Source organism: Lynx rufus, unplaced genomic scaffold, assembly GCF_022079265.1.
Source record: "Lynx rufus isolate CCGP_SWC_20201006 ecotype Redwood Valley unplaced genomic scaffold, mLynRuf1.p SCAF_14, whole genome shotgun sequence".
Classification (NCBI taxonomy): Eukaryota; Metazoa; Chordata; class Mammalia; order Carnivora; family Felidae; genus Lynx; species Lynx rufus.
The window spans coordinates 18,252,095-18,278,079 of record NW_025814828.1 but is presented as its reverse complement, the minus strand read 5'-3'; the positions used below and the strand labels follow the sequence as shown (position 1 = coordinate 18,278,079).

General features: G+C 39.0%; 1 protein-coding gene across 1 annotated transcript in view; it reads right to left on the bottom strand.

Moving 5' to 3' along the window:
• The window catches only part of PHEX (phosphate regulating endopeptidase X-linked), a 220,773-nt gene that overhangs the window by 14,910 nt on the left and 179,878 nt on the right, over positions 1–25,985 (bottom strand). The window contains exons 18-20 of the mRNA XM_047076000.1: positions 10,467–10,521; positions 5,222–5,289; positions 1,582–1,712 (exon numbers count right to left, since the gene is read on the bottom strand). Coding sequence (XP_046931956.1) covers positions 1,582–1,712; positions 5,222–5,289; positions 10,467–10,521 — 254 coding nt within the window. The remainder of the gene's footprint in view (positions 1–1,581; positions 1,713–5,221; positions 5,290–10,466; positions 10,522–25,985) is intronic.

The following is a 25,985-nucleotide window of genomic DNA, read 5'->3' as shown; positions in this document are numbered from 1 at the left end:
AAGTATATTTGCCTGAGAATGGGCAACCACGTAAAAGAAGAACAGTGAGGGAGAGTTTATATTGACACATACCAGAACAATCCTTATAACAATGGTAATAAGGGCTTGGTAAAGAAATCAACAAATAGACCAGCAGAGTAGAACACATAATCCAAAAATTGATGTCAATATATATAAGATTCTAAAATTTGACAAATAATCAATTCAGTGAGAAAAAAAAGTCTTTTAATCAGTGATGGTGGATCAATGGACTATCAGAAGAAAAGTAATCACTCATATTAAATTCCATAAAAAAATAAGTTTTACATGCATCAAGATTTAAATGTAAAATAACACAACAACAAAAATTTTCCCAAAAAGCTGGGAAACTATATATATGACATACAGTGGAAATACGGAAACTATTTTTTAAGAGAAATAGGTATCTTTGGCTATATAGAAATGTTTAATTTTTGTAGGTCAAAGATGCCATATATAAAATCCAATGGATGAGTAATATACTTGGGGGAAAACACTGTAATGTGGATGATAAAATTTTAACATCTGTAATATTTTTTAAAAGTTCTCATATATTGACAAGAAAATAACTGAATAGAGAAATGCTCTTTCGTATATCACTGGTGAGAATATGAAATAATATAAGTTGTTGGTGACAGTAGGAACCTATCTTATATGGACAAAAAGAACATGAACCTAATGACAGTGTTTATTACAGCAGCATTTACTGTGGGAAAAGAATTGGAGACAAAGCATAACCTCTCTCAACCAGAGGTTAGTTGAGTATGTTAGACACACTCACAATGTGGACTTCTGGACAGTCACTGAAAACCATGAACTAAAGGGGTGCGTGTATGCATGTCTGTCTCTACATGAGCATGGGAAACAGTGTACCAGGGTGATTAAGATGAATTACAGGTAGGCAAGCTAAGAGTGATGACAGGGAAAGGGGAAGGGGACGGACATGAAGACAAGAAAGGAGCAGAATCTGACGCACACAAGCAGCATGTATAAAGTCGCATTCTTGTCTTCATGGAAATTTATGTATGTATACCTAAGAAAAAAAGCAGCATTTTAAAAGTACGTTTCTTTTGTTCAAACGTCTGTAATTAACATCTCTTAACCAATTAAGAGTCATTTAATTCAAATTAGTGAGATTTCAACGAATTAAACTAAAGTAGTAGTTTGGAAGGAAAATTTTTTAAATGATATGGAATATAGATTTATAAGAGTTGTACTGTTTGTGTTTGCAACAAGACTTTCTATATTTGTCTGAATCTAGGAAAACAAACTAATGTTTAGGCCTGTAATTCTCAAACTCAAGCTTGAATCAGAGTCAGCAGAGGGTTTGTGAAAAGACAGCCAGCCAGACTGACTATCAGCATTCCCCTCCCTCCAGGATTCTGGGTCAATAGGTCTGTCATAAGACTCAAGAATTTGCATTTCTAACAAGTTCCAAGGAGAGGCTGAGGCTGTTGTTTTGGAAACCACACACCAAGAACCAATGGGCTAAAGGAAGCTAATGTCCAAAAGAGAAAAAATGAGATGCTCCACAAGATGCTCCTTCACCACAGTTGTACTTACATTTAAGCCAGCTTTCCGCCAATAATAGTTGCTATATTGGTTAACCATGCACTTCGTTTTTTCTTTAAACTTTTCTTCTGAGTCAGTAGACCACCAAGGATCCAGGTTTCCATTTTTATCATATTTTCTACCTAGCAGAAAGGAAAATTAAAAGATATTTGTACTACCTGTGTTCTCCTCTAGGATTTTTATGGTTTCACATCTCACATTTAGGTCTTTAATCCATTCTGACGTTTTTTCTGTGTATGGTGTAAGCAAGTGGTCCAGTTTCATTTTTGTTTTCCCTGCACATAGATCCCAGATTTCCCAAAACCATTTGTTGAAGAGATTGCCTTTTTCCCCACTGGATATTCTTTCCTGCTTTGTCAAAGATTAACTGACTATATAATTGTGGGTTCATTTCTGGGGTCTCTATTGTGTTCCATTGATCTATGTGTCTATTTTTGTGCCAGTACCATACTGTTTTGATGGCTACAGCTTTGTAATATAACTTCGGAAGTCTGGAATTATGATGCTTCCCGCTTAGCTTTTCTTGTTCAAAACTGCTTTGGCTATTCAGAGTCTTTTGTGATTCCATACAAGTTTTAGGATTGTTTGATCTAGCTCTGTGAAAAAATGCTGTTGGTATTTTCACAGGGATTACATCATTTTCCCAAAGAAGACATCCAGATGGCCAAAAGACACATGAAAAGATAACTCCACATAGTTCCACATAACTTATCATCAGTGAAATGCACACCAAAACTACAATGAGATCATCTCACACTTGTCATAATGGCTAAAATCAACAAGACAGGAGACAACAGGTATTGGCAAGGATGTAGAGAAAGGGGAACCCTCTTAGACTGTTGGTGGGAATGGAAACTGGTGCAGTCAGTGGAAAACAGTATGGAAGTTCCTCACAAAGTTAAAAATAGAACTATCTTATGATTCAACAATTGCACTACTAGGTATCTACCCAAAGAATACAAAAATACTAAATCAAAGGGCCACATGCACCCGAATGTTTACAGCAGCATTATCTACAATAGCCAAATTATGGAAACAGCCCAATTGTCCACTGATGGATGAATGGCTGAAGACAGACAGACAGACAGACAGATAAAGATATAGACACAATACACATACACACAGTGGAATCTTATTCGGCCATAAAAAAAGAATGAAATCTTGCCATTTGCAATGACATGGATAGAGCTAGAGATTATAATGCTAAGTGAAATAAGTCAGTCAGAGAAAGACAAATACTTGTCTGTGGAATTTAAGAAACAAAGCAAACGATCATAAGGAAATAAAAGAGAGAGAGAAGCAAACACCAAGATGAATCTTAACTACAGAGAACAAACTGATGGTTGCCAGACGGGAGATAGGTGGGGCAGGGGTGAAATAGGTGATGGGGATTAAGAAGGGCACTTGTCTTGATGAGCACCTGGTGATGTACACCTGAAACTATACTATAATGTATGTTAACTAACTGGAATTTAAATAAAAAGAAAAAAAAGATATTTGTACTATTTATGGAAACTAATTTCTCCATTTCCCCTTTCCCTCAATTCAATAGGCCTTGAGAAAGCAGTCCCAGTAGCACGGAGCACTCCTGGGAGCAGCTCCTACCTTCTCTCCAGTGTCACAGGTTAATTGTAGAAAGGGGGGAAGGAGAAAGAGGAAGTTCTTTCTAAGTAAAAAGAACATTTTAAAAATAAGATTCATCAACTTATGGTATGCACATTCTGAACCAATCTTGAATTCTTTGTTTTCATCTGATGTGACCCAAACTGTTCTCTGGATTATGAAACGAAATGGCTTCATTCAGAAAGTCCATGAAGGGAGACGGAACACCAGGACCAGTGAAATTCCAAACAGTCCATGGGAACAGTCTAATGAGTCATTCACACTGGGAGACCGTAGCCCCTGACTCAACCCTGTAGGAATGTGTTTCCTCCAAGTTGCTAGGAGCCGAGACACACATAAAACCTCTGTTATGAATCATTCCACAGCCATCAGTGTGCATCGAAGGCCCATCTGTCCTGCTTGGACAAGGAAGGTTGCTCTAAAAAGAGAACTTGGAACAAGAATGGAAATCTCCAAAACATAATGGAAAAAAAGATCAGTTATACATGCTTTTTTGCCATAGGCTCACTCTTCATTTTCTCTACACCCTTCAAAAGAAGTCTGAGTGTATCTAGACTGTCTTCATACTCAAGATTACTATTGGTTTGAATTTAATTATGCAAAGAACTCTTCAGTGGGCTTACAAGAAAGTCCTAGAAGCAAAGGTGTTAATTGGAATAATCCAAGGCTCTTCAGCAGGAGTGGATGCCATTACCACCAACCCCTGGAAGGGCACGGAGTCGTTGTCTTCCACACACTATCCAACCAATCATTAAACAGTTACAGGGCATGTAGTTAACTATGTGACTCTCTGTTCTAAGTACTGGTTACAGACTGAAATTGGCATCATTAGATTATGTCCTTGGAGAATGACTTCAGAAGGCCTCCAAAAGATTCACAGCGAGAACTGTACTTAAATTTCCCAGGAAGAAAGGCCCAGAACCAAGAGATCACTTCTGGGTTATGTTTCTTAGCTAAGACACTCCTCTTAGATAAACCAATCATGGAAAGACAGAAAGTGTAGCTCCGGAAATTGAGAGGAGCACAAGGTAGCTATATTTTAACAGGGAGGGGAGAGGCCAGGGGAACCAAAACCCTAGATGATTCAGGAAGGGTTGGTGGGAGCACAGGAAGAATTGCCCAGAAGGAGAATCAGGCTTTCCGGTCAGCATCCAGGAAAGGATGGTGGAGACACCACAGACATGGAAGAAAAAGGTCCTTTCTATACAATGTTGCCTTGTGCCAGTCGGCTCCTTGCATCTGCCTGTCACTGTGCAGATGTGGATACGATTATCATTTGCTACTAATTCATAAATTTCAGAGTTTTCATGTGGCTTTCCAATAATGCTCAAAGGTAAAGGAGAAAGGAGTGCCAATTACAAATGATGACAACCTACAAGGGGCAATAATTTCTTTAGTTTATGCATATTCTGCTCTTGTGCTTAAATCTCATCAGGATACACAGCATGTTCTATATTTTGCATTATTAGGAAAGCATAGCCTTTTTTAAAAAAATCTAAAGATATGCCAGCATAGAGAAAAACACAGCTTAAGCATTGCATAATCCTTGAAATCGTATAAAGGAATCAGGCAGCCAAGCTCTGGAGTCCTAACTGGCTGAATCCTAACTTGGCAGCATGTATAATCATCTTCAGAGCAGAGCTCACACCTCCAGGGAGAGCATCTCAAGATGGTGAATAAAGAAGTGACAGAGGGGAGAGGCTATGAAGCAATTCCTGTAACTATCATGGCAGCTACAGCAATCCTGATCTAAATGCAAAGATAATTTCAGTGAAATTACAAGGTCTTTTTTTTTTCATGCTATTCCATCACCAACGGGAACAATTATTTATTTATGGCAAGCTATCACAGCAAGGCATGGGGGAAATTTTTCAATCAGCACTCACACTGCTTTGGATAATCTTCAATCTATGGTGATGCCACTATGCAAAGATAATAGCAACAATTAACATCTGTATCATCAACATTATCATAAAAGCAGCCGCTTATACAATGAATCAGTACTTACCATTATTATCAAATCCATGTGTAAATTCATGTCCAACAATTACTCCTATAGCTCCATAACTCAGAGATCTATGGTATAAATATATAATTTGGAGAAAATTAGAAGCATGAACCTCAGAGCATAATCGTTTGATTTTTCTTAATGAAAAGCCAAGATAATCTGTTTTCTAGTAACCGCAACTTATAACCACACCCTCAAAATTGTAAAAAAAAGAAAAAATCTAAACACACCCTTCTCATTGAAATGGACAAAGAAAATCAATTGTAATACTGCCACAATGACCATGTATGAAATTAGGGATGCAAAAGAGATGGCTTCTAAAGTCCCTTCTAGCCCTAAGGTTTCTATGATTCTGTATCGGCTCTAGCCACTTTATATTTATAAACATCCAAAGCAGCAGCAGGGTTTGAGAAGACCCTGTCTGTAAACATATCATTTATTTTTTATCTGAGAACTGCTGAAAAATCACTATAGACTTAGAAGTTAAATTGTTTCCCAAATGCAATCATAAAAAAGGAACAGAGCAGAGATTGAAAGAGATCACTGCTTTCAAAGGTAGTCACATTCCCTTGCTTCTGTGAAAGACAAGCTTATGAGTGAATGGCAAAGATCATGAAGACTTAACCAGATTTGGAAATTGCAGAATCATAAGCCAACAGTGGTTGTTTCGTGGTGCTGTTAGGTAGCAGCAGAGAACTGAAACAATATATTAATGATATATGAAGAAATCCATAAGGAGGCTTCTGGATGTTTGTGTGTGTGTGTGTGTGTGTGTGTGTGTGTGTGTGTGTGTGTCTGGGACCTCTCTCAACTCTAAGTTCCATGAAGGCCAAACCCTTATCAGTTTGATCCACTACTCAATTCTCTGTACCTAGTATACAGTAAAAAAGTAACAATCATTTAATCGGTTAATTAACTTTACCATTTCATGCAAGTGATAGGTCTACAGGTAATTTAGTTATTTACCACGTGGATGAGGATTAAAGACAACTTAAAATCCTTGTTATGAGGATTCTTTCTGAGATTTGCAATTATGCTGGAAATATTTTGCAGTTGCCTCCTGACATGCAACATCAAAGTCATCCAGCAAATGGAAAGGACCCGTAAGTGGAAAGAATGAGAATATTTGAAGCAACATGTTATTACAGGACATTATGATCCTTAACATGTTAATTGTTTGTCTCAACTATAACCAAAGAAGTGCTGTAAGATTTCATTTTTCCCCTTGGTGGCAATTCTTTCCTTTGTTATTTCTTTCCTGCAAGGTAATTTGCATTTGAACAAAAAACGCTTCCTGCTGTTTTTACATCATTGCAAACCTTCATTAAAGAAGTAAGAGTAAAATTATGCATTTCAATCATGGAGCTATCATGGCAGTGTGGGACAAACTTGTAATTTTACATTGTGCTAGTTTCTGCAGCAGTAGCTGTCACTACGCAGCCTGTGACATTTCGTTTTTTCATACCTCTCAGCCCTGACAACAGGACTCAGTCCTCTACCACCCTTGGTCAATGCTGTTGACCGGAGGAATTTCAGCGATGAACAATGGAAGCTTACAGGAACTGCTCTACAATAAATGTCCCTTAAGAAGGGCTGCTCCAAAGAGCTTCCTCTTTGCAAAGGGTAATAGAGAACTCAGAAAATGACTGAATTATTCCAAGTTCCAATACTCAGTCACATAATCGTGATCCTTTGGACAGGAGACAAGAAAAGGTAATTCTCTATGACTGAGCCTTACAATGATCATATTTCATAATGCTCAGTTCACATCTTCCATTTTATCAACGGCCATAATTATCAACGGCCATATGACATAATTAGCATGTCATAAAAATAAATAAGTAAACTCGCATGCTTTTTGAAATGTGACTGGCTGGCCAGAAACAAGAGGACTGCTGCAGAGAAAACTCCAGCCTTCCAAAAATGAAATGGCAAAGATGACAATTTTTGCACCTACTCAGTTGCTCTTCTGTTCTTACTGCCCCATGGGTTTAACACATGCACTGGATTTTGCTGTCAAGAAGAGGACAGCCAGACTTCTGTCTGGAGCAACCATGATCTCATGCTGTCAACAAGGAAGGGCCACTTTGCCTGAATCAGAGGCAAGGGCCTACCTAGTCCACAGTCCCATTCCAAAAGTCACAGGACTTCTCCTTGGGCATTTCCAATAAGCAGGGGCTCATGAGGGGGACCGTTCCCTCAGGAGGTTCTAAATAAAACAGCTCTCCTTAACACTGAACTGGAATCTTTCCTACAGCTGCTATCTATTGGTCTAGTAGAGTCTCTAGCTGAATACCCTCTGTCCCCCTGAGTACAGCAAGTTGTCTACCACCTTCACTCTCCTTCAGTAATGTAAAGACACTTACAAGGTTCCCCCTCCAGTGTCCTCAAGTTCTTTCAATTGCCTTTCTTTAGTCAGGGATTCTAGACCAGCATTTCCCAAAACATAGGGAAAGGGGGAGTTTAGGAACCGCTGGATTAAACACATTTCAATAGGTTTCCTTCTTGCGGAACTTCTTGGAAATTTTTATGCTGCTGAGTATTGTAATTCTCCAAAACAAAAGGGAGGATGACCGACCTCTATTACTGCATTGTGGAACACACACTTTGGGATGTTGTCTTGGGCTACTGATAGTCCTGATTCATTCCTCTAAAAACACTTTAGCTTGTTGATATCCCCATAATTAGAGCCAACATTCAGGCAAGGACTAAGCTGACCAGTGTGAACACAAAGGATGCCCATTGGCTGAATCTGGAGGCTATCCATCCAAAACAGATGTATGGAAAGCCATCTCAGTGGACTGCGATTCCCATGTCTCCAGCATCTCGATCTTTCCAATGCCAAATACCCAAAAGACGCTTAATAATTACTCACGGAGCAGATATAGTAATACAGGGTGGAAGGCTTCAGTGAGGACATAGATTCTTTAGGATAAAAAATACAAATCTCTCTCCCACCCAAATACCAAATATGGCTCAGCATAAGGTTGAGCTAACAGACACTAATATTTCCCAGGTTCCTATGAGTTTGACTTTTATATCAGAAAACCATGCTCACAGACCCAATAAACAAATTCACTTAATCAGTAACTTCAAAACCTAACCAGATGATTTCCAAGTCTCCAGGTATCTAACAATAATAAGAGAAGTGCACTCAAATTGCTAATGATAAGCAGAATCAAAGAATTTGAGCACATTTTTAGTTTGAAGAGAATTTAGACAATATTTAACCTAGATATTTATTTTTATAGAAATATCTGCAAATTTTTCATCTTAATAATAGGGAAAATTGATTCCAAATATGTAAACACCAATAAAAACTATGCAGCTGATGACTGGGATTATATTAATGGATTTGGCTAATACAAACCAAGAATTTTCATTTATCCTAACGCAGTGCTTCCCTACAGTAGCCTTTATTGATGCCTGCTCCTGTCTCCTCACCATTCGCCAGTTTTGAGCACACAATCCAAAAGCTTCCAACTGCCAACACCTGAAACTACTTGCCTAAGGACTTTTTCTGGCTACTAGGGCCCTCTGGGCCTAGACTGGGCAATGCCAGAGAGTTATTACAGCTGTTGGCAGCCCTCAAATCAGTGAGGGAAGGGGAGTTGATAAATGCCCCAGCTCCCTTGCCCCTACAGTAGGATTACACTGAAGCAAGTTCTACAGGTCCTTGCCAGGGCTGAGCCCCAGCTGGTCACAGTGGTAACTGGCTTTGTAACACATGTGTGGTAGGTAGAACAATGGCCCCCCAAAAGAAGTCCACAGACTAACCCCCAGAAGTCATGAATATGTTATTATGTAGCAAAGGGGAATTAAGGTTGCTAATCAGCTGAGTGAAAAATATGTAGAGTGTCCTAGATTATCTGGGAGCAGCCAATATAATCACAAGGGTCCTTCAAAGTAGAGGAGAAGGCAGAAGAGGAGAGTCAGAAGGAGATGTGAATATGAATCAACGGTCACAGAAATGCAACTCTGCTAGTTTGGAAGACAGAGGAAGGGGCCATGAGCCAAGGAATGTGGGCTGACTCTAAAAGCTAGAAAAGGCAAGAAAAAAGATTCTTCCCTCGAGCTTCCAGAAAGGAATACAGCCCTGCCAACACCTGTTGTTTAGCCCAGTGGGACCGGGTTGGACTTCTGACCTACAGAACTATAAGCCAGTTAGTTTGGGAAAAATATGGCAGCCACAGTAAACTCCTAAAACATTCATTATTGGCTTCCTTCCCACCCTGTCTCACTTCTCCACTCCTCTGCCACTGTTTCCTGGTGTCACCTCCCATAACAACTCCTTGAACTCAAATCCTTGTCACAGGATCTGCTTTTGAGGAAGCACAAATCAAAACATTGCTACCAGATTTCTCTTATTTTTATATGTATGTGATCCCCTATGTTTTTAACCTACAAATAAAATTTAAATTGTCATTTATTCAAACCAAGACAGAAGACACTAAATGTCTACAATCAAGACTAAATTTTCTGTGTATTAAACCACCAGAACAAAGAAAGGCACATAATAAAAGTGGTAATATTGCCAACAATGAGTATTATCAGACTTCTCACTATATGTAAATTGTGAATTACCATCTGTTGATCTTAATGACCTTCAATATCTCTAACTTCAGAGAGTATCAGTTTTTGGCCTATTGTATAACTACCAAGGTTTTATGTTTAAAGACAAATTTGATCATCTTTACTTGTTCAAAAACTTCAATATTTTCTATTGCTCATTAATGACGGCTCCTTACCTGGCACTTAGAGCTTTCCAATATAAAACATCAACCTTCTTTTGTAGATGCGCTTTCCACTATTTCCCTTTGTATACTAATTGGACCAACCAAACAAAATCTTTGCTTTCTATAGGTACTTTTCTTTTCTCACATTATTTCTTCCATTTCTTCCATGGTTTTAGACCCATCACCATCAACTCAAATCCCAACAATCCTTTGAGGTCCACATATTTGTCCTATAAGTCAATGCATGAGTGAATAAACGCACAAAGGTTAAAGTCCCCTGTGTGGACTCTGCCTTTGCTGTCCAGTCACACACCCTGGTAAAAAGAATCAGGAAAAAAATTCCTAAAATGAGGAAAGTACGACTGACCCACACCAGGTTCCATGCTCTCCTATTGCTGAACAACCACTGGCATTGGTTTTTGTTTTTGTGACTTTATATTCTACTCTCAGCCAAAGCAGCATGTTCCTCCTTACTTGTCAATAACTGGTTTTTTCATTAATTTACCTACCGAGGATATTCCGTTCCCCAAAAAAAAGGCTTCTGCAGCTCTCCTGCTGGAAATCCTGGGAGAAAGACAGACAAAACTTTAAGAGATATAGAAATTGATTTGATGATGAGTACTTGGTTCAAGCTTCAGCCTGGAAGTCTCAAAGGCCCACCTGAAAGGTACTCCTCATGAAGCTGGGAGCACTCAAGAGATTCACTGTTTCTAAAATGATATGAATTCAACAGAGTTTGAAACAAGTGCATCACAATAGTTTCAAGGAAACTACTTTGCATGAATACGCTATTGGCATTGTCCACCCTGCTGTGAACTGGGTTCCTCCATAGCATGTGCAGGAAGGAGGCTTCTGGCAGTCCAGCAGCTTCCCCTGATACAGGAAGGGCCAGCTTCATGGACACTCAACCTGTGGGCCCCATTTGCACACAGCATTCTTGAGGATTCCCAGGAGCACGGAACTCCAGTAGACCCACAATGTGGGGGGATTCCGTGAGACTCAAAGTGAGTACAAGGTAAGCATAATACATCCACGACTGAGTATATGGGAGCTCTGACAGCCCCAAGAGGGCTCTTTCTATTGGAACCAGGATTTGCTTTGATCACTAAAAAAAAGGCAGCAGCACTCTAAGAAACATGAATGACCAGGGAACTCTATCAGATCCTTTCTTACTTTTGTTACTTCCCTGTATTAACCAATCACATACACTGAAAATGACATACAAGGAAAGGGAAAGACAGGGCGACCCATAGTGTCTTTTCCTTTTTTAGTCCTTCCTTGCTCATGAGTAAACTGAAGGTGGAGAGTGTTAGGAAAATCCATGTGTATTAAGAAATGACATAAAAACAGGTGGGATCAGTTTTGTGCAGCATTTCCATTGTTATGGCAAGAACAGAATACCTATGCATGTATAAGCTGCAAAATAGAAACTGTAATTTTAGTGATCCCACATCCAAGTTAAAAGCTCTTATATTTTCATTTAACATGGGCATTGCACAATATAAAGGTGAACAGTAAAAATATGCTGATGACTTAAAACGTTTATTTTTCTTACAACTTACAATGGCATTGAATCGCAAATAAACCAGGGCAAGTCTAGAGAAAAAGAGGCCACAGAATGCAAGATAAAGCTTCATACTTGAGCACCCTTAATGGCACTCTTTCCAGCTTTCTGAACAGGGGCCCCCATATTTTCAATTTGCAGTGGGTCGTACAAGCCACGCATCTGGCTTTGTGCAGATGAGTGTGAGAAATGCCTTGCTTTGCGATTCCAACTCTCCACTAAATTTATCACCCTGGGCTGATGCTATGAGCTGCACTTGTAAGTCGTAACTATCGGAAATGCAAAGAATAGTAACAAAAGACACACACACACACACACACACACACACACACACACACACACGGAAGGAGGGGGAGGGGGGAGAGAGAGAGGGGGAGGGAGGGAGGGAGGGAGGGAGAGAGAGAGAGAGAGAGAGAGATGGAGAGGGAGAGCGCTCTGCCTTCTGCAATGTCCTTGGCTGTTGCAGAGCCACTGCTTTCGTCCCCCTTTGAGACCGAAAGCTCTTTTATGAGTTAAAATGTTTTCAGGGCACCTGGGTGGCTCAGCCGGTTAAGCATTTATTTGAGTCTTAATTTCTGATCAGGTCATGAGCTCATGGTTCATGGGATTGAGCCCCGTGTCAGACTCTGCGCTGACAGTATGGAGCCTGCTTGGGATTCTCTTTGTCTCTTCCTCTCTTTCTGCCCCTCTCCCACACATGCTCTCTCTCAAACAAACATTAAAAAAAAAATACAATGTTTTCACTCTCTCCCTCTCAACATTCTGTCTACCTCCCCATCATGAAAGGACACTACAAAAAGTGAGGGCAAGAAAACAAGTTCTTAATTCAGAAGTGAAATGTTAACCTCATTATAATTGTTATTATAAATGTTAACTATTCTTTCTTTTTTCTTAATATCAGTTTGAGATTTCAAGGTCCAAAAACCTCACTGCCAAACAGAGATGGATCCAGCTAGCAGTTCTCCCTCTTCCTGCAGCTTTCATATAAAGGAAAATGCATCTGACTTTGAAGGGGTGACATCATATCAATCTTCCTAATTTTTACATTTCCTTAAATTTCTTTTTGCATCTTTACATGAATATCCCACCCTCTTTTCTGGTGATTACTTTCAGTAAGTCATTCTGAGTTGGAGATATATATGCAAATATATATTACATATATATGCAAATCACAGTGTTCATTTGAAAGTCTCGTCTCCCACTGTAAATCATCAAAAAGCAATGATGGGGTGCCTGGGTGGCTCAGTCTGTTGAGTGTCCGACTTCGCCTCAGGTCATGATCTCACAGCTTGTGAGTTCGAGCCCTGCGTCAGGCTCTGTGCTGACAGCTCGGAGCCTGGAGCCTGCTTGGATTCTGTGTCTTCCTCCCCGCCCCAGCTCCTTCTGGCCCTCCCCTGCTCACGCTTTCTCTCTCTTGCTCTTTCTCTCAAAAATAAATAAACATTCAAAAAAAATTTTTTAAAGCAATGATATCTCCTAATAGGAACAATGACCATAAACCAATGTGATCTAATTAGGAAACCATTATGACTTTCCTGCCTGGTACTGTGCCCAGCTGGAAGCAATTCTGTCCACTGCCAACCTCTTCACAGGAAGACATCTGACATGTGACACCTGCGTGCGCCTCCATTTCTGCGGCTTTTGCTGCGAGGGGCCCCGGACCAGCAGGCCACGGCCATCACGCTCCTCTGAGCAGATGTCCGCTCGGCTTGTCGGGGCCAGGGGACCCTATGCTGACCAACAGGAGAATCTAATGCCCTCAGGGCTGCTTCACTGAAGTGAACGGATTAACAGTGGAAGCTACAGTTTTGGAGGCGTCGACTGGCTCCAGTGAAAGATCAAAGCCGCACAGAGCGAACTCGTATCTTATCTCACGAGGTGGGAAGTTGTAGTTAGCAAAGGTAAAAGTAAAAAATAATTAAACACAAAGAAAATACTTTTCTCTCCCTTTTTAATAGGCTTTTGTTTTTTGTTTCTTTTGCAAATCCATTTTATTTCCTTTTTTCCCCATCTCAGCACCACTTCACTACCTGTTTTACACTTTCAAAGCTCCTTTTTTCTATCAGTATATTTACGGGAGGCACTTCTCATAATGTCCATGTGTGTATGTACATATACATATGCCTACACACGTATCACGTCCAGACACATTATGCATACATACAAACATATATAGATATACCTATGAGAGGAGAGAGAGAGGGAGAAGAAGGAAAAAGACGTATAACTAGCAGATCGGCAAAAACCAAAAAGTGTGATAACAGGTAATCCTGGCCACGGTGTGGGATGCATGTTGGTGTGAGAGCCAACTGTTGCAAGCATTTTGATGAGCAGTTTAGTCATCTCCTAAGGCTGTAAATGCCATTTTCAAAAATATGAGTGACTACATGCTGACACTGGAAAAAGTATCTAAAAGATATTATTAAGTGAAAGAAATAGTAAGTGGAAAACCAGCATTCGGTTGTGTATGTGGCCCTTCTATGTGAAAGATATACATATATTTATATATAGTTCTGCTATAACACTTACACTGAAAAGGCAAATTTGATCCAAGGTCATTGATATATTGGGACAAAACACTGGGGTGTAACTCCAATTTCACGTTTGCTTATGCGCAATTTCGTGCTCAAGAAATGCTAAGTGAAAGCAGAAAAACTCATCAAATGAACCAAACCACACAGGAATACACAAAACGCACACATCTCAACATGGACCGGTTACCGCGGTTCACCGCGTGTGTTAGAAGCCACAGCCACCCACACCTGGTGTTAAAATTTCCCTTCCAACTTCACATCACCCTCCTTCACACACTGCGAAGCCCTCCAGCACCCGCTTCCACAAGCAAACTTCAGGTCTTTTCAGGGGAAAATGCCATATGTGCTGTAGTTTTATGTATTTGCTCAACATGTTTAAGACTGTGCTATCCTTTTTTTCTTCCAAATTTTTATTTGAATTCTAGTCTGTGCTATCATTTTTATTAGGATCCTGGCTTTTGTTTTCCTGTGTCACCGATAATGTTTTATTTTTATTTTGTAATTTAATTTTTAGAGACAGAACGCGTGCGAGCGGGTGAGAGAGGAAGAGGGAGAGAAAGAATCTTCCAGCACACTGCATGCTCAGCGCAGAGCCCAACGTGAGGCTCAATCCCATAATCCTGGGATCATGACCTGAGCAGAAATCCAGAGTTGGACGCTCAACTGACTGAGCCACCCAGGTGACCCACCGACAACGTTTTTGATTGTTGTGTCCCTAACCCCACTTCTCCCATAAGCCTGTGGCTTTTATTGCACAATCTTGCATAACACAGCAATGCTTAGGAACACACAGGTCACATTATAGAACTAATGTATATGTACGTGTATGCATCTATGTGTATATGGACACATATACCTTCCTGCCAGTGGTTCTCAAGTTTCATCATGCATCAGGATCACGTAGATGAAATAGGTGGCTTATTGAAAGATATGGCTGGGCCCCACCCTCAGAGTTTCAGAGTTAGTAGGCCCGGAGAGGAGGCTAAGAATTTGCATCTTTACCAAGTTCTCCTGTGATGCTGAAGCTGCTGGTCTGGGAGGCACACTTTAACAACCATTGCCCAAGCACTGGCTCATGTGCACTTTGCGGTCATGGCTAAATATGTTCACTGCTGCATTGCTGTAACTGAGAAAAGTGTGCAACAAGCTAAATGTCCAACAGGAGAAAAACGGCTTCAATATGGCATAACCATATTATGGAATGCTTTGAAGCAAATGAAAATAAAGAGGTAGGTCTTAGTATTCTAGTATGGAAAAATCTCCAAGACATGTTGTTGGAAGAAAGCAAGGCACAGATACAAATATATAAATATAATTTCAATTTTTTAAATAAGTGCCATATTAAAATGCACAGAAAAAGTCTATGAAATATGTATCAAAGTGATCATAGTGGCTGCTTCTTGACGGTAACTAGGACTTGGGGTGGTGCGTGGTTAAGGGAGTTTTGGACATGAACGTAATGTTTTAAATATTAACGAGTCAAAGGTAATCAACTCGTGTAATGAAAATTAACTTTTAGAAATAAACATGTGCATATTATAGAAAATTCTTCTAAAGGTTAGACAAAATCTATTTACAGTTAACTAAGCTTATGCAGTAGTAATTTGGCTCTTGCATTTGTCAACACCAGCAAATTTTATTCCTATTTCAAGCAAAAATACAAATTGTGGTTATGTAATTCAAAAGACTAAAATTCTGACAAAACTTCGCACTCTCTTTGAAAATCAATTGATCATAAATGTAAAGGTTATTTCTGGACTCTCAGTTCTATTCCTATTTTATTCTTTTTGGGACTATTATAGATTGAATTGATTTCTTAACATCATTTCTGGTTTACTCATTGATACTGTATAGAAATATAATAGATTTTTGTATGAAGATCTTGTATCTTACCGAATTACTGAACACATTTAATAGTCCTAATTTTTTAATGTATTCCTTTGTATTTCTATTCATAAGATCATATCATCGGCACATAGAGATCATGTAATTCCTTTCTTGCAAGTATAGATAACTTTTATTTCATTTTCTTGCTCACTGTAGCCTTTTAAAAATGAAAATGTTCTTAAAATATAAAAAAAATAAACTCTGACAAAAGAAAATATTCCTATCTATATGTTGTAATCACCTCATTATTTGCTAGAAAAAAATTCTCTTTTTCAAATCTGTACCTAGGAAAACCACTAAATCCTGCTTTTGGTTTCTTACTTGGGTCAAACCTTTCTTTTTTGCTCGAGTGTCTCATAACTCTCACATCAGAAAATACTGACTAACCTCGAGTGCTTCTGTTTAGAACTGCACTGCCAAAGAACTCATCACTTTCAGTGGGCAATTAACCCCAGCAGGAGCAACTAATTGACCTTTAAATTCATAAAGTTATATTTTAACTGTATTTATAGCTTTCCAAGAAAACTTAAATGCCTCGACATGTTTGGGTTTTGATGTCCATTTTATTACTGGAAAACTGCACTAATTAGGTTCTTTAGTAGAGACAAATAAAGAGAAGAAAACAAAAGAAGCCCATTATCTCATAGCTCAGACCCAAGAAAACAAATACATACTTAGAGATAGCAAATTCACACTGTATGAAGAGATACGAACAAAATTAATAATCTCCCTTTCTTCCCACTTCTCTCTCCCCATCCTGGAACTTTCTTTCCACTACTATCTACATAGCTTGCTTCAGATATTTGCTCAAATGACACTTTCTCATCAAGGACTTCCCTAGTGCTTTTTAAAGGAGAGAGGTGTTATCCTATCCGCTTTCTTGCTTTACCTCTCACCGTAATACCATCAGCTGTGATACTCCACATTTTACTTACTCTGCATAAATTATGGTGTTTTTCCCGAACTACAATGCATGCTCCGTAACAAAAGAGATTTTTATTTCCACTATTCTTTCACTCCAGAGCCAGAACAACACCTGCCATGTGATAAGCTCTCAGTAACGATCTATTGAGTGAATGGAATCCTCACCTTGTGGAACGTGAAGGTCTAACTGTAGTTAATTAAGCATTACCTATGATTATGAGTATATACTGTGAGCCAAAGTCTAAAACATTACATGCTAACTATTAGTACCACCAGTGTGCTACTTCTTGAAGTTTCTATACTCAATACCAGAGCAAAGGCATGTTCCATTATTCAAGTTCTGTTTTTCATTTTCCTTCTGGATTAAGGACTTTGCTGGCTCCTTCCTCTTGCATTTATGACAGAAATAGCATAGTTGGTCAGCACTTTTTTCCCCCAACAAACTCTCAACCAGAATGCAGATTTTAACAAGATGAAAAGCCCTGCCCAGCTCCCTGCAAGTTCCATCACCCCTGTGTACTCGTAGCCCTCCCTACTGCCAAGGAATAAAGGAAAACATTCTCCCTTTTTATGGCTGTGTCATGTGCTGAAAAGAGAAATCAGACAAAACACTGGTTTAGATCAGAGTCCTTCAGTCCTGACAATACTGAATGAATATATTCTCTTTTCCCTATATTATCTGCATGCTTTTATGTATTGCCATGTTAAGTTCCATGTTCATAAAAGCATATGATTCAAGACAGTAACCATATAGCCAATATTTTGAAAGCATTACTTTCCAAAGTTTTCTGTTATGTTTAAGTTTGGGGGATTTTTTTTATATCAACACTTACAAATGGTGATTATTTTAAGACAACTGTCATCAGACTCACATCTTTTCCTATTGTTTCCATGTTTGGTAAGATTTAACAAAATAGGAGGCCTCCAACTTTCTCTTGCCAGACTTCAAAGCTCAGATGGACTGCTTCTTCCTTTCCTCTATAGCAAACTTTTGTAAATACACTTATACAATGCAAAGCAACTCAAATTCAACTAAATTTGGGAGTACATTCTTGAATTCAATCTCTCTTTTGACCCTTTTGAAGGATTAGCGAATTATTGGTGAATTTGTACAGCTAGGCTCCCTCCAGCAGCCTCTGGGGCAGAAATGGCACATCCAGGGCGAAATGATGAAGTTCAGTTGAGAAAAGGGTGACTCGGGGGGCTGAATCCTAAAGGAGAATCCCGTGCGCTGGAGAACATGCAGGCCAAAGTACATACTGGCTGGTTTAACTCAATCCATTTCCATACTGGCTGTTGCTGGTTTCTCCAGCGATGTACTTGGATTTTCCATTGAGTGTGTCTGTGTCTGCTTTCTTTTCACTATGGGTGTCTGTGATATTTTTGCTAAGGGGCTGGCTACATCAATACAATGTATTATATTACTAGTTTTGTGAAATAATAGGATGTTTAGTTTTGGCATGGATTTACTGATGTATTAACATGACTTTACTCTAGTCCATACTATGACAGTTATTTTCAAAAGTCTTAAGTGTATGCTTTTATTACTGAACTAATCCTCGTATTTCCAAACTTAGTGCTGATCTATCTTAGCAACATTATACTTCTTGGTGAGATTCACTTGTAGTTACTTCTGCTCACTTGATTATTTTACTTATTCTATGCAAAAGCTCCTAGTTCTACCACTAAATGAACATATCTTATAACCCTAATTTTAGAGGTGTTAATATATTTAAATACCATCATAAAAACTACCGGGTTATGGTGATGCAATTTCTATACATAGTCATGGACCACTGACATTTACTAAGCACCTACAATGTTCAAAGCCACAAAAGTAAGCTTTGAACATACAAATGTCCTCAAAAAACCTACTACCTAGTGAAGGAAAAGGGATATAACCAAAAAAAAATTCTATTTTGCGACATCTAAAAAGGCAAACTGATACCAAACCAAAGCTCTTTGAAAGTGTATTTTTAAATGAAAATATGTTCTAAATTCAGTAAAGATGCATAGAAGTGTTTTGGGGAGAGGGGGGTAACTATACACATGTGTACATTAATGAGTAAAAGATAAAGCTTGTGAAATCACTTGAGGTTTGAGGTAGGAATGGTTTAGAATGGCACTCAACATGTGGTCATGGTCCAGCAGCATCAGCCTCACCTGGACAGGACGCTTGTTAGAGATACAAATTATTGGGCCTGACCCCAGACCTGTCGAATCAGGAACTCCAGGAGCGGGGTCCAGAGTTTTCAGCAGGTCCCCCAGGTGATTCTGGTGCATGCTGGTTGATACGTACTCGTTTAGGTCAGGATAAGGATTCACATCTGCAACTGTACATGAGAATCCCTTGGAGAGCTTGTACAAAATAGACCCTTGCCAAAGCTCCACCCCACAGCCATCAAGCCACAGTCTCAGATAGAGCCCTGCACATGAGTATGTTTTTAAAAGCACCTCAGGTAATTCTAATATACCAAGAAATTCAGAACTCTCGACTCAGGAAAAATAAAGCACTGCCTGTATTTAACTTAAATGATATATATCTATAAATAAGCCCTTCTGCCTCATTCTCCTCTCTTCACTGTTTCTCAATACTGTGCATGTAACATACAACTAGATACTTTTCTCATAATTTTGCAGACTACACTTTCAAAAGTAAAACTTTACATGACTAACAAATTATCATTGCACAAAGGACAAAAATAGTTTTAATTGCAACTGCTTTGGAAATCTGGAATGAATGCCCACTCTAAGAGGGAATGAGTGTTCTATCTATCTTATTCAGGATTAGTTCTCATAATCAGATAAGCTGGACACCATTCTCCTAGAATCTAGGGGACCATCAGTTGGGACATGGAAATTACTGCAATTACAAAGCACTTCTGGTTATATTTTGTGCTGTAAAGGGATTTCATTGTCATCACTGCTAAGATTAATAGTGGCTTTTTTTTTTCAATTTGGCATCTTGCAATAGTTTGGTGAATGCCAACCTTCCCCTTTCCAGAAAGTATCAAGTGCTAACAGCTGTGACTCATGTCAAGGGATTCAGCAAGATGCCTTAGCCATCTGCTGGCTTCCTACAGGTAACCTCCCGCCACCTTATCTATCAGCCTAGAACTGACAAGCAGAAAGCTTCTAAAATCTGTCCTCCATCTTGAAATTTCCTCTTCTGGTGCTTCTATTCTTTATCTGCCATAATTACCTTTAGGCTGCAACAAAGAGAACCTCCTCTCTTTTAGCAGGGTGACCAACCATCCCTGTTTGCCCAGGTCTGAGGGAGCTCCTGGCATCTGGAACTTTCAGTGATAAAATTGGGACAGTCCCAGGCAAGCAGGACAAGTTAGTCCCCCTACCTTTACCCAACCAAATTGACCTCTTTTGCATTTGCTGCATTTTTTTATAGCTCAGTAGATCTCAAACTGCAGCATCTAGCAGAGATTTGATGGTTAAAATCTTAAAATATAAATTGCTAGTCCCACAACCCAGAGTTTGATTCCACAGGTCAGAGGTGGGACCTGTTGATGCTCATATGTCACAAGTGATGCTGAGGCTGATGATCCAGGGACAACACTTTTGGAACCACTGCTATAGTTCAGTGGGCAGAGAAAACACAAATCTCCTCCCACTATGAAGCTCACTATCTCATATTCTACTATTATTCCAACAGGTCATTTCATACACACAATTGCTGTCCTAGGTATTCAAAACTGACACTAAAGGCAGTGATGTTTAGCCCAGGCCTGGAAATAACAGCAGGTTCTCAGAAAATACTTGTCTGGGTTCATTGATGCATATCTGGGTTTAAGATAATAGTCTTAAGAATGAAAATATGACTGAGGCACCTGGGTGGCTGAGTCAGTGAGGCATCTGACTTCAGCTCAGGTCATGATCTCAAAGTTTGTGGGTTCAAGCCCCACATCCGGCTCTGTGCTGACAGCTCGGAGCCTGGAGCCTGCTTCAGATTCTGTGTCTCCCTCTCTCTGACCCTCCCCTACTTGTGCGTGCTCTCTTTATTTCTCTCTCTCTCTCAAAAATAAATAAACATTAAAGAAAAGAATTAACACATGACTAACATTTTCCCTTAGGTCAATTCGACAAAAAAAAAAAAAGTTTCTTTCATCTCCTCCAACAGCATCTTGACAATGAATAACTCAGTAAAAGAAAACCATCTCATCTACTGTTAATGGAAATATAAATTGGTACCACTTTTCTCAAGAGAAGTCAGGTAAGCTATATTTAAAAACCCTTATACTGGACATACCATTTGACTCAGTAATTCCTCCACATCTAGGAATTTACCCTAGAGAAAAAAACTCAGATTTGCACAAAAACAGAGACCCAAAACTTATCAGAGTTTTTTTTTTTTTAAATAGAGAAACAAACAGCCCACGTGTCTATTAGTAGAAAATTAACTAAAGAAATCAAGGTGTTTTCATTTGGTGGAATACTATGCATGATGACTTAAAATTACAAGGAGTAAATGGGGAAAAAAATCATGTTACAATGTTCAGTGAAGGAAAAGCAGTATTTGATGAGTACATATTTAGTTTCAATTTTGAAATGTGTAGATAAATGTAAGTTTGAGAGGTATTCAACAAAATCTTTAAAGGGTGAAACAAACTTTAAAACTTCTTAGTTTAAAAACATGCAAGAGAGACAAGAAAGGATCAGAGAAAATCTTCAGAAACAACCGCAAAACAATAAAATGGCAATAAATACATATCTATCAATAATTACTTTGAATGTAAATGGACTACATGCTCCAATTAAAGGACATAAGGTGATGGAATGGATAAAAAAGCAAGACCCACCTATGTGATACCTACAAAACTCATTTCAGACCTAAAGACACATGTGCATTGAAAATGAAGGGATGGAAAAGCTTTAATCATGCAAATGCAAGTGAAAAGAAAGCCAGGGTAGCAATACTTATATCAGATAGAATAGAGTTTAAAACAAAGACTGTAACAAGAGACAAAAAAAAAAAGGATACTATCTAATAATAAAGGGGACAATCCAATAAGAAGATGTAACTATTCTAAATATGCACCAAACGTAGGAGCACCCAAATACATAAAACAGTTACTAACATAAAGGAACTAATCGATAATAATACAATAATAGTAGGGAACTTTAACACCCCACTTACAACAATGGACAGATCATCTAAACAGAAAATCAACAAGGAAACGATGACTTTGAATGACACACTGCACCAGATGGAATTAACAGATATGCTCAGAACATTCCATCCTGAAACAGCAGAATGCATACTCTTTTAAAGTGCACATGGTACATTCTCCAGAAGAGATCACATATTAGCCCACAAAACCAGCCTCACCAAATTCAAGAAGAACCAAGTCATACCATGCCTCTTTTCTGATCACAAATACATGGAGTTTAAACAATATGCTACTAAACAATGAATGGGTCAACCAGGCAATCAAATAAGAAAATTTTAAAAATACATAGCAACAAATGAAAATGAAAACACAAAGGTCCAAAATCTTTGGGATGCAGCAAAAGAGGTTCTAAGAGGGAACTATGTAGTAATACAGGCCAACCTCAAGAAGCAAGGAAAATCTCAAATAAACAACCTAACCTTACACCTAAAATAACTCGAAAAACAACAAAAGACAAAACCTAAAACCAGCAGAAGGAGGGAAATAATATAGATCAGAGCAGAAATAAATGACATAGAAACTAAAAAAAAAAAAAAAAAAAAGAATAGATCAATGTAACCAGAAGCTGGTTCTTTGAAAAAAAAAAATCAATAAAACTGATAAATGTCTAGCCACACTTATCAAGAAAGAGAAAGGATTCAAATAAATAAAATCACAAATGAGAGAGGAGAGATCATAACCAATACCACAGACATACAATCATGAGAGAATATTATGAAAAACTCTATGCCAACAAATTGGACAATCTAGAAAAAATGGATAAATTCTTAGAAACATATAAACTACCAAAACCAAAACAGGAAGAAATATAAAATTTGGACAGACCAATAACCAGCAAACAAATTGAATCCGTAATAATAATAATAATAATAATAATCTCCCAACAAACAAAAGCCCAAAACCAGATGGCTTCACAGGTGAGTTTTACCAAACATTTAAAGAGGAATTAATGCCTATTCTTCCCAAACTATTCCAGAAATTACAAGTGGAAGGAAAACTTCCAAATTCATTCTATAAGGCCAGCATTATCCTCATACCAAAACCAGCTGATGAGCCAATATCCCTAAATCAAAGACCTAATGTGAGACCTGAAACCATAAAAATCCTAGAGAACACAGGCAGTAACCTCTTTGACACTGGCCATAGTAACTTCTTTCTAGATCAGTCTCCTGAGGGAAGGGAAACAAAAGCAAAAATAGAAAACAGTGTGGAGGTTCCTCAGAAAATTAAAAATAGACCTACCCTATGACCCAGCAATAGTACTGCTAGGAATTTACCCAAGGGATTCAGGAGTACTGATGCATAGGGGCACTTGTACCCCAATGTTCATAGCAGCACTCTCAACAATAGCCAAATTATGGAAAGAGCCTAAATGTCCATCAACTGATGAATGGATAAAGAAATTGTGGTTCATATACACAATGGAGAACTACAGGGCAATGAGAAAGAATGAAATATGGCCTTTTGTAGCAACGTGGATGGAACTGGAGAGTGTGATGCTAAGTGAAATAAGCCATACAGAGAAAGACAGATACCATATGTGTTCACTCTTATGTGGATCCTGAGAAACTTAACAGAAACCCATGGGGGAGGGGAAGGAAAAAAAAAAAGAGGTTAGAGTGGGAGAGAGCCAAAGCATAAGAGACTCTTAAAAACTGAGAACAAACTGAGGGTTGATGGGGGGTGGGAGGGAGGGGAGGGAGGGTGATGGGTATTGAGGAGGGCACCTTTTGGGATGAGCACTGGGTGTTGTATGGAAACCATTTTGACAATAAATTTCACATATTGAAAAAAAAGCAAAAATAAACTATTGGGACTACATCAAAATAAAAATCTTCTGCGCAGAAAAGGAAACTAAAAGACAACCTACAGAATAGGAGAAGATATGTATAAGTGACATATCTAACAAAGGGTTAATATCCAGAATATATAAAGAACTTATACAACTCAACACCCAAAAAACAAACAATCCAATTAAAAATGGGCAGAAGGAATGTATAGACACCTCTCCAAAGAAGACATACACATGGCCAACAGACACATGAAAAGATGCTCAACATCACTCTTTATCAGGGAAATGCAAATCAAAACTACAATGAGGTATTACCTTACACCTGTCAGAATGATTAAAATCAAAAGCACCAGAAATAATATGTGTTAGGGAAGATGTGGAGAAAAACAAACACTTTTACACTGTTGGTAGGAATGCAAACTGATACAACCACTGCAGAAAACAGTATGGAATTTCCTCAAAAAGTTAAAAATAGAAGTACCTTACAATCCAGCAATCACACTCCTGGGTATTTACCCAAAGAACACAAGAACACTAATTCAAAGGGATACATGCATCCTGGTGTTTATAGCAGCATTATTTATAATAGCCAAGATATGGAAGGAGCTCAAGTGTCTACTGAATGATGAAGAAGACACACACACACACACACACACACACACACACACACACACACTGGAATAGAATATTATTCAGCCATAAGAAGGAATAAAATCTTATCATTTGCAATGACATGGATAGAGCTTGAGAGTATAATGCTTAGGGAAATAAGTCAGAGAAAGACAAATACCATATGATTTCACTCATATTTGGAATTAAAAAAAACAAACAAGCAAAGGGAAAAAATAGCAGAAGAGAGAAGCAAAGCAATAAACATACTCTGAACTATAGAGAACAAACTGATGGTTTCTGGGGGCAGGGGTCGGTGGGGAGGGTGAAACAGGTGATGGGCATTAAGGAGAGCACTTGTTATGAGCACCAGGTGATGTATGGAGGTGTCCAATCACTATACTGCAAATCTGAAAGGAATAGAACACTGTATTTTAACTGGAATTAAAATTAAAACTTTAAAAAAAGAATACTTTTTGCTGGAAAATTTTTTTTAGCTTAGCTAAAAATTCTCTAGATTTCCTACAATAAATGTTAACTACTTTCGTAATAAGGGTGAAAGATTTACTGACTATTTCAAGGGAGGACCAGTGAGGTTGTGACCATGTACATAAACGAGTGAGCTTTCTCCCTGACTCCCTGTCTCCCATCACCGTGGCTTTCTGCCAGCTTCCTGATGCTCACTTCGCTCTGGCTCACATCCAGGTTACTCCCAGTGAGTGTCCCACTCACACCCCACCTCTTTAATCAGACTGACTGTGATAATTGTCTCATGCTTTCTGCTACCAGCCCTGCAGTGAAGCTGCACAGCTCTGTGTCTGGAAACAGCATTTGTCCTGCCCCACGAGTATGTTTTCAGAAGCTCCCTGCAGGTGCCAAATGTATGTCCCTCCAGGCATTGGTCCCCTGGGACTCACCACAGTAATGGGAAGGCCATGAGATGGCAGGGCTTCCCAGCTGAGGGCACCTCTGTCCTCCAGTGGCAGTGCCCAGAATGTCACTGTTAGTTGCCTCCTTGGTCAGGCCTCAGAGTCAGGGTGCAGGGGGGATGGGGCAGAGACGGACTGTATTAGGAACTCCAGATTTCTTGACTAGAGCAGGACAAGAGCGTCTTAAAATAATTCTAACAGGTATCCCACAACCTTGCTAAGTGCATCATCTTGCAATTTTGCAAGATTCTAAGTTTGTTTATGACAACTTCAGCTCCTTTAACAAAACTTTTTAAATCCCTTAGTCCATCTTATGAAGTAAAACCTTTTGGACGGTACATCTAAATATTCTTTTTAAGGTAGCTTATGGCATCTCTCAAGTAACACCTGTTCCACTCTACCCAAATCCAAGGATGCATGGAGATTATGGGCACAGCCAAAGGGCCTGCAGAGAGCAGCTGTGTTCCAGCTGCCAATCATAACCTGCTGGTCCATGCCTCAGCCCCTTGGGACGTGGCATCAGCAGGATCTGGGAACCATCCGACCTTCTGACCCCCAACTCCTATGGGTACCCACATCTTGTAGTGTCTTATTCCCATACCAAAT